At 42.2% G+C, this 19,151-nt stretch overlaps 1 protein-coding gene and 1 pseudogene across 1 annotated transcript; one reads left to right on the forward strand and one right to left on the reverse strand.

The window, feature by feature from the left end:
• Positions 1-525, forward strand: LOC125507483 (the record flags this gene model as incomplete). Its single annotated transcript, XM_048672074.1, is given in 2 exon segments — positions 1-38; positions 120-525. Coding segments are annotated over 2 exon segments (347 nt in total), but the record flags the coding sequence as incomplete, so codon positions are not given.
• A 273-nt stretch (positions 526-798) lies between these two features.
• Positions 799-4,443, reverse strand: LOC125547513 (annotated as a pseudogene).
• Positions 4,444-19,151: the final 14,708 nt, after the last annotated feature.

Here is a 19,151-nt window from a genome sequence, read left to right on the forward strand (position 1 = left end):
TGGTAACTATCTCCGAGTCTGAAAAGTCTTGCCTCAATGTACGTATAATTTAGTTTCTTTTTAAAACTTAATATGGCTAATTTAATTAGGATCTTAATGTGTGTGTGCTTGTAATGCAGGATAGAGCAAGGCGCTTGCTTTCTAAGCCCATCAAGTTCTACTATGAGATGCAGGAGCTATTCACAGGCACTAGTGCTGATGGTTCTTTGGCCATGGACCAGCATACATGCACAATTGATTCCGATGACTCGGACAATGATGAAGGGTTGTATGATCTCAACTGCTATCCACAGTATGAGGGCCCTCTTGAGGAGGATTCTGACACTTTGCCAACAACACATTGTCCTAAAAGACCTCCAGTACCTGTAGGTGGTGATAATTTGTGGCTTGCCATAATGTGTGGCAAAATCAAACTGTTTGGTTGGTAGCCATGCCTTAGGTTAGGTGTGGCAGATTTTGTGTGGCGTGTGTTTGGATGGATTCCACAAATGTTTGGCAAAAAGTTATGGTTTGCGTTTGGTTTTCTGCCACGGTTTCCTGCCACAGGTGGTTAGAATCACCTTACTGCTAGACTCCACGGTGATGAGATTACTTGCCATTTGTCTCGCAAAGCAATCATACTACAACATGCTTCAGTAAATGTAAGAAGATTTTGTCGCAATAATAATAACCATAAAAAGTAACATGGAGCATTTTCTATTAATCCCATCTGTACAAAATAATTCAAAATGCAAACTCATAATCAAGATAGAAAATAAGATAGATACGTGCAAGTTTCGTCCATCATTATAAAGTCAAGTGATAGTCACTCATAGCAATAACACAAGTTCTGGCCAAGTTACATTAAAGTGTTTCACCACACATCAAAAGATCTACTTCCCAAAAGCAGTAGCCGTAGCACAAGTTCATCTCCTAAATACCAAAAGTTGCCATCTTCTAAACTTCACAGGTTGCCAACTTCTAGACATGACAAGTTAGCAACTAGATAACTTCACATGTTGCTATAAACATGATCTTTGTCAGCAAAGGACTTGCAAACCCAAGTTTCAAAAGTTTTTTCACTTGCACTGCATAACCAACCACGCAAACCTTCATTGTCCTTGCAAGATAAGTGCACACCAACAGTAATTCTTTGATATGTGGTAATTGGGAGTTCCTCCAACCTCTTCCATAAACTAGCATAAGGATCAACAACTTGGGGCATTGGAGGAGGAGCGGCAGTAAGGGATTGCTGGAGTGACCTCAATGTAGAGTTGATTTCTTCAGCGGACTCCACGAAACGACTCTTGGTTCTTGATGGCTTCTTAGTAGGTGACTTGCTACCTCTTGGGCGCTTCTTACCAACTCGGCTAGTGCTAGATGTTGAATTATCACCACCTACAGGTACTAGAGGTCTTTTAGGACAATGTGTTGTTGGCAAAGTGTCAGAATCCTCCTCAAGAGGGCCCTCATACTGTGGATAGCAGTTGAGATCATACAACCCTTCATCATTGTCCGAGTCATCGGAATCAATTGTGCATGTATGCTGGTCCATGGCCAAAGAACCATCAGCACTAGTGCCTGTGAATAGCTCCTGCATCTCATAGTAGAACTTGATGGGCTTAGAAAGCAAGCGCCTTGCTCTATCCTGCATTACAAGCACACACACATTAAGATCCTAATTAAATTAGCCATATTAAGTTTTAAAAAGAAACTAAATTATACGTACATTGAGGCAAGACTTTTCAGACTCGGAGATAGTTACCAGACATCTAATATCATCGAAAACATTGCCACTCTTGCTAATTGCGGCGGCAATGTACTTCCAATTTTCTTTGTAGTGCCTGAAGTGACGATCAACTTGAGCAAGTGTCACCCCCATAGCAAATTTTCTATTTAAAGCATCAGCATACTTCAAAAGATGATGCTTCCTGAACCTAAATCCCGCATATTGTTCCTTCATGTATTCAATGCACCAATCCAACATAAACTTGGTCTGATCATCAGCCCAGGAAATAGTCCTCTCACGAGAGCACCCATCACCATCAGACTTCCCCTTTCCCTTGGCCATCGCTGTTTCTCATACAGTGAGCCATTTTAATTAAAAGATAATAGGTGAGGCAAATAAGCATGAAACAACCAACAATTTACTAAAGATAAAATAAGTGATATAAGTTTACAGAGGTACAACCAACATAGTTTCACATGAATCACATACATAATGACCAAATGTAACAAAATAGCACTCATGTTTGATACATAGAAATAAGGCAGAACTCTAGTTTCAAACAGACTGAATGGAACCTAAAATAAAACCCATCAACATCAGCCTTACATACTAACTTCTTAAACATCTTGATCTTGAGCTGCTAAATTATCCTCCCACATTTTTTGAGCTAGTACATCCCTTTTGTGTGCCCATGCCTGGCTCTCCTGGTAAACGTCACGACGGTGTCGTCTACTCCGTGGAAGGGCCGAGTACCAAGTAGAATCATCATAGACATACTCATCAGGACCATCATCTAGGATCCAGTTATGGAGCGCACAACAAGCAAACACAATTTTTACTTGTGTTTTTAGAGGGAAGAATGGCTGACTTGCAAATATTTTAAATCGATTCTTCAAGGTACCAAATGCTCTTTCGACGGTTGTTCTAAGTGAGGAATGGCGATGGCTGAATAACTCCCTTGGGTTCTCAGGCTCTCTACTTCCCCTATATTCCTTTAGGTGATATCGTACACCACGATATGGGGGTAGTATACCGGGTCTTGCAGCATATCCCGCATCCGCTAGGAAATATTTACCTACATCATGATGATGCTAACACATTAGCTAAGAACTAAAGAAAGTTTCAGTTTGAAGCCATGGGTTAGAATCCCACCTTCTGGTATTTTAAGGCCATTGGGACGTGATAGGGCATCTTGGAGCACATAAGAATCATGAGCCGATCCCTCCCATCCAGCAAGAACATATGTAAATCTTAGGTCAAAATCAACGGCTGCTAGCACATTTTGTGTGGGAAAGGACTTTCTACCCCTAAACCTATCTTGCATGTGGATTGGCACACATGCCGGTATATGAGTACCATCCAGAGCTCCTATGCATCCCTACGAAAAGAGAGAACCAGTTTCAAACAGACTGAATGGAACCTATAAATACATTGCAGATACTTGTGAATAATTTTGGATCTACCTCAAAGTAAGGGTGAAATCTGGAGCTACTTGTTATCTTCGAATGTGTTTCGATGGTTCTGATGCATATGACATCACGAGCAAGGAGACACAGGGCATCTAAAACAGCATTGAAGTACCTACTAACAGTCTCGCCCGATCGATAAAACTCGAAACCAATCGATCTATTTTTCCAGTTATGACCCACAACATGGATGAACATGGCAACTTGCTCCTCCACAGTTACATGGAATGTGTCTACCAGTAGACCACGACGTCTCAGGTTGGCACACAATTTGTGAAAAACAAATTTCCGCATGCGCAGCTCACTTATGCAATTAGCCTCGGTTCCATAATACATACGGTTCAGGCGTGACATCCTTTCAACATCTCGTTCGAACATGGGAGCATAAGTTATAGATTTTCTCTTCCTTTTTCGGACATTAATCTTGTACCAGTACATCCCTAAACACACAATAATGGCAGCAAGCAATCTTCTCCTCCACATGTAGTAGTGATAATAATGCATGTAATACTGTAAGCATAATGTTCTTTGGTCCATCTATGAAACAATAATAGCATTAAAAAATCAGATGACATCAGTGAGTGGAACTATATATAAATTTTTTATCCAACGCAAATTATACAGAGGACAGTATATTACTCAAACAATAAATTGTACAATACATATCTAAGAAAAGAACACAGAGAGATGTCAAATCTTACATCAACACCACATACTTACAAGAAATTACTAACTTATAATCTCACTCGTACAAGCATGCAACAATTGCAAAGGGGGATTACGATGTTACCTTTCCTCTTAACAAATAGTTGACCTTTCACTATGAGATGGAAGTTCCTAGTCTGGATGCAACAAGGGCAGGAACAAGCAACGGGAAATCCCACAAATCATGGAAGAAGGCTGGTATTTTTCTCTTGAGAAAATCAAGGACGCCCAGATCTGCATGTATGAGATGAATCTGACGTGATGAGATGGAGGAGATGGAGGAGGTGGAGGAGATAGATGCTGCGGTGATGAGGATTCGTACCAGGGAGGAGCAGATCGAGTGCGGCGGCAAGGTCGTCCTCAGCTGGATCTGGAAGGGGAGAGAGAAGGGCTCTCAGCCATGGGGTCAAGACTGAAGGGGTGGGGGATTTTTGGACTGAGGACGAACAGGGAAGCGATGACTTTTATCAGTTCGCGGGGATTTTTGTGGCTCAGTTGGCACGCCACGGCGAGTGTGGCGGGCGAAACGAGCGCCACACTTTTTGGCGAAATTTCAGCGGCGGACGATCCTTAACGTTGTGGCGAGCCTAACTTTTATTCAGAACCAAACGCACGCATAAGGGGCTGTGGCACGCCTCACCTTAGACGTGGCACGCTTAGGCTGGGATCCAAACAGCCCCTTTGTGTTCCTCCACGGCGCCCAGCAGCTCCACCATCCGGGCCTTCCACATCTCGACCATCTGGCCACACCTCTTCACGCTGGCGTCGCACACGGTGCACCCCTCTTCGCAGCTCTTGCGCTGCTGCTCCAGCTCCGAACGGAGGCTTACCGGCACGCTCTCCCTTTGCTGGAGCGTCTGCTCCATCTCGGTGATGCGGACGACCAGGGTCTCCTTGTGCTCCGTGACGCGGACCACCAGGCTCTCCTTGTCCCGCAGCTGCAGCTCCAGCTTTGCGACCTGGACGACAAGGGTCTCCTTCTCCTGTAGCTTTTGCTCCAGCTCCGTGATCCGCGCCCTTGCCCTCTCCAACTCCGCCGACGTCACCTTGGAAGTTCTTTCCAAGTCTATGGACGTCCTCTCGTCTGTTGACGTCCTCTCCGTCACCTCCTCTGAAGTTCCTTCGAAATCTGTGGACGTCTTCTCCGTCATCTTCTCTGAAGTTCCTTCGAGGTCTGTGGACGTCCTCTTCGTGACCTTCTCTGAAGTTCCATCGAGGTCTGTGGACGTCGTCTCCGTCACCTTCTCGAAAGTTCCTTCGAAGTCTGTGGACGTCGTCTCGGTCACCGAAAGTTCTTTCGATGTCCGTTGTGGTGTTCTCCGTCCTCATGTCTGTGACGATCTTGCCATCCATGGTGGATATTGTCTCGATGACCTTTGTGCGCTTCTGAACGACGCTGGCTTGCACAATAGTCTGACAGGCGATGCAATAATTGCCCAACAAAGACATAAATAATCAGGATGCTGTTTTTTCTCAGTGAATAATATAATTACATGCATGTATGAGAGGATATATTTTATGTCTCACCGAGTAGAGATAACGGTTCATTTCGTAGCTGATGTCAGCTGTAGCACCTTGAAAGGAGGGCAATTCCACGTGCATCATCCTTTTGACCATGACTTGCAGGTACGCCTCTGCCTCAACCCTAATTTCGGCCGCATTAGAGATTGCAGAGCCTTCATTACGCTTCCTTAGAACGGTGGCATGTACAATGGCCTGCAGATGCGCGCACAATAAGCAGCACTCTCTCCGTTCATAAATAAGCGTACATTTAGCATTTAAAATTAAAAATCTATTTATATCTTCTTAGTAAAAAAATATGATTCTCTCTCATCATACAGTAATAAAAAACAGTAATATTTAACATGATCTACTCACTTTTCACATGCACTTAACTCACTGGGATGAGGTAATTAAAGATGAGAGAGATGGTGTCTTGCACCTTTCCACTGCATTTTTACTCTACTTTATAATTTATCCTAAAAAAATTATTTGTAGACTTATTCCTAGACGGGGAGTGTATATGCAACTTTTTTCTAGAGTCATTTTACAGTGCATCCGGACGATATGGACCGTCCGTCGGAGCGAAATCGACGGTCCAGATCCGATGCAATACACTGATGTCACGTGTATTATATCAGACTCCGAGGGGCATTTTCGGGAGAAAAAATATTTCGAACTGATCTGATCTTCCCTCCCAAATATTTCGAGGGTATTCTCGGTATGAATTTGAGGGCTATTTTTGGTTCGATATTTATCCCGTTCGCTAGGGTTTATGCCTCGCCGCCGCTACGGTTTTGATCCTCGCCGGCAGGATCTAGCCGCTCGTCGCGGCCCCTCCCTTCCTCGTCGCTGGCAGGATCTAGCCGCTCGTCGCGGCCCCTCCCTCCCTCGTCGCCGGCAGGATCTAGCCGCGCGTCGCGGCCCTTCCCTTCCTCCACCCCAATTCCCTCGCGATCTCGCACCGCATTTTCAACGAACACGAGAGGAGGCCCACTGCCCTCCCCGCGGCGGCCGCCGGCAAGAGTCGGCGCCATCCCACCTCCCAGTTCTCCATGCGGGTGCCTATAGCCACAAGGTTATAGGCAACCTCTTTCCCACATCCCAATTGGTTGTTTGCGTCCTCTACATATCATTTCTCAGCCATGGCTGCAGCTTCTATCTGGTCATGCATCTCGTCCGATGGCAAGGTGGTTGGGTATGGTTCATGTTCTGCGGGACTAGATGAAGCCGGCCGCCGGCCTCGACGGCCAGCCCCATTCGTCCACCCCCGACTGCTCGATCTACGGACGTTCAATCGTTGCATTCAACATGTATTCTTTCAATTTGGCTGATAGGTGAGATTTGGAGATCAATGGAGATGATAAGCTATTAATTTTGGAATGTACTATAAACAATTCATAGCTTATGTTGCTCAATATTTATGACGCTCGCTTCTTCTTGTGCAATTGCTGGACTGGGATCAACAGACTTGGCATGTGCTTTATATGAAAAATTAGATTCACATGGGATATCCACCTTTTCAAGATTGCTGTTAAGTCTTATTATGATGTTTTAGCCTTGTTAAAGGGAGAGTAATGGTCCTCGCAAAAAGCAGAGAGAAAGGAATGAGCATTCGATTCTTCCATATGTTGCATATCATTCTTTCGTGTTTAGTTATGTCCAACATTTGTTACATGCACACACTTGACAAGGTTAGTACAAGTAGTAATTTTTCCTTTGTTTTGCTGGGCTATGACAGAACATGCTATGTGATTCCCTGAGGCAGGATGGATGTACCATGTCCACACCACTGTGCTCCTGAAGGTGATCGCTTCAATTCAGCGTTGCAGCACCTGCAGAGGCCCCCTATGGTACGTGCTTTTACTCTTGTTATCATATGCTCCATTTTTTTGGATTTGCGGCCTGCCTACGAGACATAGCTGGGATTGCGTGTTGAATCAGGCAGTATTTTTGACTTCTGTTGTGAGGCTATGCTCATGCTTTAATAAATTTTTCTCTCGTATGAAAATAGACATATCATAATCCATTATTCTTCTAGGGTTTCGCCAAGCACCATTATTGTCACATGGTAGTAAAAAGCAAATATAGATTTCTACGAGATCCCGTAGAGACCAAATTTATTTCAAGCAAAATATAGTAACCAATATTATTGAAGTTTTACAACTTGACTCATGCGCAATGGACTAATAACACGGCTAGGAAACCTTCTTCGGGACTAAAACCCAACCACACCTTACTCTATCGCTTTATGGCCAAGTGTACACTCCACATGTAAGAATGAACCACAATGCTGGACTAACTGCTTGCATCCTCGTCGTCTTCAACCGCAGCTGCATCCGATTGCCTAGCATGGTACTGCCTGAACCTAGTCCCGTATTTCATTTTGTTGTAGGGTGAATCGACAAGCACAACGGGTAGCTCTCTTCTGAATTTGTCGATGTAGGCCTGCATGCGAGGATATGTTAGTATCGTTCCATATGTTTCAGAAAATGACAAAATTTTAGGTGTTACTTTACGTACTTCGTCATATTGCAACCTTAGTTTTACTCCCATAAATAATTCGATGTTCTTCAGCATGTACAGTGCACTACAAGAACTGCAACATTTTATGTTGTTAGATCAGCATTTTAGATATTAACAATCTAAAACAAAAACAAAAGCTAATATTGTTGACTGACGTCTCATCGGATTTTGGCACATTAATATTTCGTACTGGCCATTGCGTCACGTTAATGTCTTCCCATGCATTGCTTTCAATCCCATTGACTCGCATCGCTGCTCTCAGATGTGCTTCCATCCCACGTACCTGCAAGCCCAATGGGATGAGAAGTTGCCTACGACTAATACTTACATACGATGTTAAATCCTTTCTTATAATTAAATATGTTGAAATTCTCACCATGTTATTTACTTCTTTGGGTATACAGTGGAAAAATGAATCAAGAACCTGAATCTCCTTTCTTATGGTGTTTACGACCACAAGGAACCAGTGGGTGTATAAACTTTTCGTAGGTAGGAAAACCTGAAGTGCACAGATAATTAGATCAACGTGCATAGTAATAAAAAAAATATGTTCTACGTCAGCTTAATATACAATATCATGTTTCAGGTAGGTGGTTCCTTGTGTTGTTCCAGGAATGCCTACCAAAGCGTCCTCGTAGCATTCCTCTATCCTACCATCTCTTTCGAGCTTAGCGACGCCGGCCACCCTCTCAATGTAAACCAGTTGGCCGTCCCTTGTGTCAATTGGTTGATCATTACGCATGAGCTAGATCGCAGCATCAACCACCTACAAAAATAATCAAGTTAATTGTATTGTACAAAAATGAAACTTCATAAACAAATTTGTGAAATACTATCTTACTTCGTCACCCAACCATACGCCATCTTCAGATTCATCTTTATGGGTGAGGCATTGCAAATGCTTTGATAGCACGACAATGTCATCAACTAACACCATTTGTTTTTCACGATTTGTAGTGTTGATCAGTGACGCCACGAAATCCTGTCGAACCACGTCTAGCTGGTCCCTCTGGGTTTCAGGAAATTCTGACCTCTTTTTTAAGTTGCTAGAGCCAATTTTCCTCTTTTTACTGTTCATGTCCTCGGAATCATTTGTACACTCTGATGGAGTCTTTTTTTTCCTTTTTTTTCTTCTCAGTGTCATACGAAGCATACTCGTCATCCTTAAATAATTGCAATACCACCCTTTTCTTTTCGCCCCCATGATTTGGTGGTGTCGATCCAACCACACTTACTTGTTGCTGCTTTTCAAGGATTCATCATGGCTGTCATCATCTGTGAAGGCACGGGGCTCTTCAGGATCTTGCGGTCCCGTAGCCTTCACAGAGTGCTGCTTACTCCGTCTGTTGAACGGATTCTGTCAGACGAAATAAACGTGTGTTAGCCTTTAGCAGATTCTTGCTCAATTATAGGTAAAATGTGCATCACCTGGAAATCTTCAAGGCTTGTGGTGGCTTTGGAATGCATTTTGTTATCAAAACTAGGAGCTCCCTGGATATCATCCACCTCTTTCAAAAGCTTATGAATACCACTGAGATCCTGTTTGATATTTGCAGCAGCTCTTTCGAATGCTTCATCCTGTACGTGAAAGATCAAATGTTATTTCTGAAACAACAATGATTGTTTCATAATTAAGTTAACATGCGTACGTCAAAATCTTCATTAAGGTTCTTCATGGGGGGCTTCATGTCATCATTTTTTATTCCCTGCTTACAATCGTGCTTAGCATCGACCTCCGTGACATCCTTTTGTTTCCCCTGGTCAGAAGCCTGCTCAGCATTCTCAACAGAGGCCTCCATTGGGTGTGAAGGAGCCCCGAGGTCAGATAGATGTATGTCGTCCACTCCTGGAAATATTCCATCGTGTTTTTTTTAAAAATACATGTTAGTCTAGGGTGTTTTGATAGTAAACTAAATTAGAAAAAAACTTGTACACGTAAATTTCCAATTATATATACTAATCTCATAATTCTAGGCTTACCTTCAATTCTTTGATGAGGTCCTCCGTGAGCTTGCCATTTGTACGGGTACGCCTAAGGCACTCATCCATTTTCTTTTCAAGGGTGCACATCCTATGATTTTGTTCTGTACCGGATTCCCGCACGAGGGAGGCAACTTCTTGCAAATCAGTCAATACACGTCCGACGAGTACCTTAATCTGAGACTTTGAAACAGTTAGAATCATATAACTTCATACTAGTTGGAATGTTACAATATATATTTGTGCCTTATGTAACTCATTTACCTGAGCGCCAGTCTTCGGTTTGGCCAGCGTACCATCTCGTGCTGGAATGAAAGGCCTCATCAGGTCCTCAACATACTGCAGTTTAGTGTCGTTAGTATGATTTAGAAAATATATATGTTACGTAATCCAGGCAATGTGCTGACATTTTACCTCTCCAACTCTCAGATAATTATTCTGGATTATATTGTCAACCTTTTTTGCCTTCTCCTCGCTCCAGTTCTGGATCAGCGGCCTTAACTTTGATTCATACGAGATGCTAGAGTCCAATTGGTGCACTTTGAACTTCTCGTAGTACCATGTCTGCATGACAACAAAAGCAGTTTACAAACATTCCCGTACATTATGTAATGTATGTTAGGTAACTGATAATTGTACTACTACGAATTACCTGCAGCAGTGGTAGATTCCCCTCCAGAATTGCCTCACCATTTACAAAATTCTTCACGCTATCCATAAGATAGTCAAGCATTAGCTGTCCAAGATTTGTGCCCTTTATCGTCTCAACGTTTCTAACAATCCCAATATATTTGTTATCCACATACTCCTCTTTTGTTCGGCATACATATTTGCATATGGTGTACAACACAAATGGCCTGACAAACTTTGGTGCGCTGTCGACTTTCATGTTGGCTAGCAATCCTTTGAAAGTTATTTTGGTGTCATTACGGTCTTTCAGTTTCTTCCACAACTCCATATTATCATCAAGATTTGAAGGGACGTGCTTCTTCCCATGGCAGGGCATGCCTGTTATATGCGCTACATCTTCTAGTGTGATCCTACATGGTCTCCCATTGATGATAAAGGCATCCTACTCTGCATCATATGAATTAGCGATGGCCAGGCAGAGTACACGTCTAATTTTGATGCTAGGTGTCTTGAGAAGTCCACCCAGTCCTATCAACTGGATGTACATCCTTTGCTGCGTGTTTAATCCATTTATGAACTCCTCATATGGCAACAAAGAAACATCCTGGGTTCAATGGATGTGCAAGTGTGATTAGATTCAGCATGGTATACAATTTAAACACTCATACAGACGAATACAGCTTATATATACCAACACAAAAATTGTGCTCTACGCTACTGCATGAGGTACAAGCATGCTGAGTTCCATGTATGTGCAAATACTATCATGTGATTCAGCTTGGTTACGTTTGAACGGTCATCTAAGGTAATCTCCATTTCAAGGCACTTATCTGAAATAAAATAAACATTGGAAAATAAAAACTATCCAACCGTGGTCTCCTCAACTCTAGGCGCTAATCATGGTCAGTAGTATGGAATTAAAACATGGGCCATCAATGCCTTCCATGACTCGTGCGGAAGGAAAAAAAGAATGCAGGCGCCCGCTGCACTAATTGGCATCGACAAGACCAGACGCTAAGATTTAGCCTGGAATTAATCAATGAACTGCCAATCTGGTAGGAAACAAATCCTAGCGCCCTCCCCTAACGCCCCCAACTTAATTTGTTTAAAAACATGCTGAGTTACATGAATATGCAAACAACGAGTGGGGTCGCAACAAAAGATCATGCGAGGAAGATCGTGGCACGAAAAATAGCAGCGGCTGAGATCGTGGGGAGTTACCAGAGGACCCATGTTTGGCTCCGTCGTTCGGTCTTGCTGGATTCCTGGGTTGCTCCGTCCTTCTGTCTTGCTGGTTTGGGCGGCGCAGAAGGACGAACTATGATCTACGAGGTTTCAAAGGATCCCTATTTATAGGGATCGTAACAACCCGGACATATATCTACGTATAGATTTCTTTGGTTGGAGGAAATCAAGGGAGGGGACCCACCTGGTTGAATATTAGGGGGGGCGTGGAGAGTTTAGCAAAGGTAAGTTATGGTTTAAAAAAAACCAAGGTAAGTTGTGTAACAACACGTAGGTCTCCTGAGAATCACGATCATCAAAAAGATATCGTTCCCGTTTCTTTGAAAATCGGCCAAAATATTTCAGCCTCACTGAATTTCGGCCAAAATATTTCAACACTCGCTGAAATTTTTTCTGAAACTTCTAACTAGCGATGTTAAAAAAAATCTGAACCTTCTAACTAGCGATGCCAAAATATCTCAGCACTCGCTGAAATTTTTCTGAAACTTCTAACTAGCGATGTTAAAAGAATTCCGAAACTTCTACCTAGCGATGTTTAAAAAATTCTGAAACTTCTAACTAGCGATGTAATTGTTCTAAATCTTGTCCAGACTCCGACGATACTTAAATATAAATTTAAGAATTCAGTTAACCTTCCTAAGCTTCAAAAGTTCTGGTTGAAAAAAGCAAATATATGTTTCAGCGTCTCACATGCAGACCAAATTTATTTCAAGAATAGTATTTGGAACCAGTACTGTGAAATATTACAACTTGATTAATCCACACTGGACTATGAACATGGCTAGGAAACATTCTTCAAGAATAGTATTTGGCTCTCTTGTGAAGTTATTTTATTGCCCATCCGATCTTGCATGCTCAAAATCATACCTTTTTTCCTCGTATCTGTGAGACCAAATTTTGTTAATAACGCTGAAACATTTCTGTTGCTGCTCAAGATGGCACGACACCATGGTTTTCACTTCGGTGAGATTTCGATGAAATAACTGAACTTCATTCATTTAAGCACTCACTGCAATATTTGCCTTTCAGCCAAAATATTTCAGCACTAACTGAAATTTTTCTGAAACTTCTAACTAGCAATGTTAAAAAAAGCTTCAAAAGTTCTGGTTGTAAAAAGCAAATATATGTTTCAGCGTCTCCCATGCAGACCAAATTTATTTCAAGAATAGTATTTGGAACCAGTACTGTGAAATATTACAACTTGATTAATCCGCACTGGACTATGAACATGGCCAGGAAACCTTCTTCGGGACTAAAACCAAACCACACCCTACTCTACCGCTTCATAACCAAGTGTACACTCCAGATCTAAGAATCAACCACTACTGGACTAACGGCTTGCATCTTCATGACCTTCAATCGCAGCTGCATCCGATAGGCTAGCAATGTACGTCTTCAGCCTTTTCATGGACTTCAATTTGTTGTAGGGCGAAGTAAGAAGGGCAACAGGCAGCTCTCTTCTATAATTATCAATGTATTCCTGCATGGGAGGATATGTTAGTATCGTTCCATATGTTTACAAAATTGACAGAATTTTAGGTGTTACTCTACGTACTTGGTCATAACATAGCGTAAGATCTTCTCCCATAAAGAATTCGATGTTCTTCAGCATGTAGAGTGCACAAGAAGAACTACAACAATTAATTCTGTTAGCACCATTTCACGTATTAAAAATTTAATACATATCGAGAAGTTAATACTGTTGACTGACTTGTCATCTTGTCTTGGCACATGAACATGCTTTACTGTCCATTGGGTCACGTTAATGTCTTGCCATGCATGGCTTTGTGGTCCATTGATTCGCAGCGATGCTCTCAGATGTGCTTCCACCCCACGTATCTGCCAAAGTCCATGGTATGAGAAGTTGCTCACGGTTCAAGGTTAGGTATGATGCTAAATGTTGTGTTATATTGAAAGACGTTTAAAATCTCACCACGTGAATCACTTGTGTTACTACGTAGCTGAAAAGTAAATCAAGAATCTGAATCTCCCTCCTTCTGGGGTTTACGACCACAAGGAACCAGTGGGTGTTCGCCATGTTCGTAGGTAGAAAAACCTGGACAGCAAAGATGATTACATCAACATGCATAATGATTACAAAAATAAATGTGTTTATGTCATGGTTAGATGGTACCAGATCATGTCTGAGGTAGTTGTCTCCTTTTGTTGTTCCATGACTGCCCGCCAAAGCGGCCTCGTGGCAGTTCTCTACCTTACCATCTCTTTCGAGCATAGCGACGCCGGCCACCCTCTCAATGTAAACCAGTTGCCCGTGCCTTATGTCCTCAGGATGATCATGACGCATGATCTGAATCACATCATCAACCAACTAAAACAAAATTCAAGTTAATTGTACTGTGCAAAAGAAAATTGATAAAATAATTTGGCAAATATCTTACTTCGTCACCCAACCATTTGTCATCTAAAACTCCATCTGTCATGGTGAGGCATTGCAAATGCTTCTGTAGCAGAACAATGTCATCAATTACCACCAATTGTTTATCAATATCTAAGGTGTTGACAATTTCGTCCACGTGATTCTGTCGAAACTTGTCAAGGTCGGTCTCCAGCCTCGAAGCACCTGTGTCTGTATCTTTAAAAATGCTTGCACGGTTTTTCCTCTTTGTATTCTTTGTGTCCTTGGAATCGTTGGTAGACTCCGATGGAGTCCTGTTTCTCTTTCTCTTCTTATCACTATCGTACAGAACATAATCTTCACTGCACAATAATGAAGATGCCACTCTTTTCCGGATGCTCGTACGAGTTGGTAGCATGGAATCAACCATGCTATCTTGTCGCTGCTTTGCTAAAGAATCATCATAGTTGTCCTCATCAACTGGGAAGACATGTGTCTCTTCCGGCTCCCTTATTGCCTTAGCCTTGGCAGACCGGTGTTTGCTTTTGGTACCTGCCTCTCCCCCCACCTCAATACTGACATCTTCATCATCTTGATCTCTTCTTTCTTCAGCCTTTTGCACATTCTCATTGTGCCTCAAATTCAGAGGATCCGGTGATTCGAAATAAAGCACTTGTTAGCTACGAATCTTCATTAACTTAAAACAAAATCAGTTAGATGTGAAATGTGTATCACCATGAAAGCTTCAAGGCTTGTGGTGGTTTTTGAATTCTTTCGCGATTGCAAACTAGGAGCTGGCTGCAAATCTTCAGCTACGTTCTTCATGGGGGCATCCATATTATCTTTTTGTATTCCCTTAGCAGAAATGCCTTTGGCAATGACCTCCGTGTCTTTTTTTTTGTTTTTGCTGGTGAGTAGTATTCTCTCCTGGGACCTCCATTGGGTCCGCAGGTACTCCCAGGTCAGATAGCTGTATGTCCTCTACTCCTGGGCGATCATCATCAAATATTCCATAGCGGTGGTTCTTTAAAACAAATGTGTTAGTGTGGAGAGTATTGATAGTAAAAATATTTATAGAAACTCATAATGGTATACTTACATCGAATTCGGTGATGAGGTCGTCCGTGCGTCTGCCGTTTGCAAGTGTACGCCTAAGGCACTCGTCCATTTTTTTCAAGGGTGCTCATCCTATCAAATTGTTGTGCATTGGCTTCCCGCACAATGGAGGCAACTTCTTTCAAATCAGCCAATACACGGCCCATGAGTGCCTTATCCTGCAAATTACAAGCAGTTAGAAGTATATGACTTCGATTGTACTTGCAAAGTTACAATATATATTTGTGTCTGATGTTCATCATTTACCTGACCGTCAGTCTTTGGTTTGACCGGCGTCCCAACTGGTGGCGGATTGAAAGGCCGCAGCAGGTCATCGACATACTGTATGTTAGTGTCGTTAGTATCATTCAAAACATATGGTAGATAATCCAGGCACACAGTACTAACACTTTACCTCTCCAACCCCTATATTTTTTTTGTTGATTATGTTGTCAACCTTCTGTGCCTTCTCGTCACTCCAGTTTTGGATCAACGGCCTTAACCTTGATGCATACGAGATGGTAGAGTCCAATTGGTGCACCCTCCACTTCTCGTAGTACCACGTCTGCATTACAACAAAAACAGCTTAGAAAATTTTCCATAAAATTAAATGTATTGTATGTTAATAATGATTGTATTACTTGCAGCAATGGTAGGTTGCCCTCCATATTTTCTCCACCATTTACAAATTTCCTGACGCTAGTCATAAGATGGTCAAGTGTAAGCTGTCCAAAATTGGTGCTCTTTATTGTCTCAACGTTTCTAACAATCCCAAGGTATATGTTGTCCACATACTGCTGTGTTGTCGGGCATACATATTTGCCTATGGTGTACAAGACAAATGGCCTGACAAAATTAGGTGTGCTGTTGCCTTTCATCTTGGCTAGCAATCCTTTCAAAGTTACTTTTGTGTCATTGGGGTCTTTCAGTTCCTTCCACAACTCCAAAGTATCATTGTGATTTGAAGAGACATGATTCTTTCCCATGCAGGGCAGGCCTGTTATATGCTCCACATCTTTTAGTGTGATCCTACATGGTCTCCCATTAATTATAAAGGCAGCCTGCTCTGCATCATATGAATAAGCGATGGCCTGGCACAGTAGACGTCTCATTCTCATGCCAGGAGTCTTGAGAAGTTCACCCAGTCCAATCAACTCGATGTACGTTAGTTGTTGTGCGTTTAAATCTTTTATGAACTTCTCGTATTGCAGCAATGAAGCAACCTGAGTTCCCTGAATGTACAAATAGTGTGATTAGATTTTGTATGGTATTCATTTAAACACGCATAGAACCGACTAGATGTAATCTATGCCAATATCAAAATTGTGCTCTACATTGCTGCATGAAATTATAGAGCTTCTAGGCCATATAATGAACACCAGACATAGAAAAACAAGCTATCTCTGTCCGCAAATTGACTGATAATAGTATAGATTTTTAGTACAAAGAGCAGACTTTGTTCTATGTACACTACTAAAGTTTCAGGCATCACGCTTACGAAAATAATTGCATACATGATCACAAGATCAATAGTTTATAGATAATCACCATACTAGGAATGTGACATGTGATCCTACTGTCCATCTTTTTCTTTAGTTTTCTCCTTTATTTCTCATCAACCTAAAATTTAATATAGTACATACATTGGATGTTCTCAATGCCAAATAAGTGAGGCATGCAACTTACGTACAAAACTACTTTGTATTCTGTCTACTGCGTATTTGATCAGGCATTTAGGAGTACTACGATTATTTTGTTGATTCGGTTGCTGGTTTTAAACAAAGTTGAATTACTAGTCCTTCCTTTCCATATCGTTGCACGTAGAACTTTCTAGCATGAAAATTAGCGCAAGTTTCATTACAGAGAGAGGCATTCACAACTAAAAACTAAGAGAGGAAGGTATCCACGATCTCCCTTAAGTTTTGCTAAAGCACATGTAGATGTGCTCCAAGTATTTCTTATCTAATTCCTATGTCATTGATTTTATGCTAAGATTCATGCAAGCCTTTCTAGACACACCAATCTCCCTTCGGTAAAATAGGGATAGTTCGTTATGGCTGTAACTAAACGAGATCAAAAAGAAGTGCGCCATAAATAATGGGATTGCATGCAGACTTGGGAAGGAGGGTGTATACACAATACAAGGATCTCGATCGTTACCGGAGGATTCTCTCGATGGCGACCGGCTCCATTGCCGTTTGCTTTCATCTTTTGATTCGCCGGCTTCTCCGACGTGCCCTTATCTTTCGTCGGCTTCTCTGACATGCCCTTGTCTTTCATCTCAGGATTCGCCGACGCAGGCTTTGAAGATGACGGCTCCGTCGGCTTCACCGACCTGGGAGCTACTTTGGGCGGCGTGGGGTGGTAATTCGGTGTAGTCATGGAAGGCTAGGTATGGGCGGCGTGGGGTGGGAGGCGTTGGGTGGAAGTATACGATCTATGCCGTGAAAAGCTTCATATTTATATGGGACTCTCTACCAACCGATCACAAGGAAATATTGGGAATTTGGGATCTCACGAAGAGGTAGTTTTAGATCACGTAATGTTTATGTATAGGGGATTCTCTAACAACCCACCACAAGGAAATATTGGGAATTTGGGATCTCACGAAGAGGTAGTTTTAGATCACGTAAAGTGTTTTTAGCTATATTTTTATTTTGAAATTTTTTTAGCAAGTTTAGATCAGTAATCTCAACCATGAAGCACTTGGGCTTCTTGTGCTTTCTTATACGGGCCTATGGGTGAGCCCATTTTAAATGTGAACATGACAAAGGAAGCGGGGACTCCAGCAGGCGGGACGAGCCCCGTCCCAATTATTTAGGACGGGCATGCGCGAGGGCGCTTCGTCCTCACTGCCACGATTCTCCAAAAATGGTTCCTCTGCCTCTGCGTCCTCTCAATTCCCTCTTCCTCTGCGTCGCCCACTCTCCCAACAATCTGGCTTCTGGAACGGTGATTTCTCCTTCCTGTCAATTTTGTTAGTAGTTCTCCAGTAGCAGCACATACGATGGCCTTCTTCTTGTCAATTTCTTGTTCTCATGCTTCTTTATTTTGTGCGCACAGATTCATCTGCCTGCAACATGTAGTCCGTTGCCTTATGAGAATTTTGCACACAGATTCATCTGCATGCAACATCTAGTCCGTTGTCTTGTCAATTTCTTGTTTTTCTCCTGCTTCTTTAGTTTGTACACACAATTTCATCTGCATGGGTGATGAACAATTCATAGATACATGTTTATTCTTGATTGTTGATGCAGTTGTTTAGATAAATATTTCAAGAGCGTAAATTTATATTGTTAATTCACATATACTCCCTCTGCAAGGAAATATAACAACTTTTGGTTCATTGCTTTAGTGATTTATTTATAGAGGGAGTACTTGTTTAGTTTAAATTGTTCATGCACTTGTTTACATAAACTTTCAATAGCGCCAGAATTCCTATACTATCTGCTGTCATATTCATCTCGGCTTATTGTTATCATGTTATTGTCATGCTTCATGTCTTATACTGGTTTCATCAATTACAGTCCTTCGGCATGGCGTTCGAGAATGATTATGATGCTAGGGCAGATGGAAATACCGAAATTTGTGTGAAGTACATGAACAAGGCTAGCTGTGTTGAGTACTGTATTGGCAGATTCAAATACTGGCTGCGGAACGACGACCAGAAGATAGTTGCACTGGATGTGGAGTACACCTCGCCTCGTTGTCCGACACAGATGGCGGTCGTGGTCCAGTTATGCGTTGGCATCTACGTCCTTGTGTACCACATAAGCGTTGCTGATGAGCACTGCGGCCTGCTTGCCACCTTCTTGCTCGACGAGGAGTACACCTTTGTTGGGGTGGACATCGAGAATGACAAGAAAAAACTCAAGCATTTTGGTCTGGTGGTACAAAACTTTGTGGATATTCAGAATATGTGGAGAGTGCCTGATCCAAT

This window comes from Triticum urartu, chromosome 1 (assembly GCF_003073215.2).
Source record: "Triticum urartu cultivar G1812 chromosome 1, Tu2.1, whole genome shotgun sequence".
Taxonomy (NCBI): domain Eukaryota; kingdom Viridiplantae; phylum Streptophyta; class Magnoliopsida; order Poales; family Poaceae; genus Triticum; species Triticum urartu.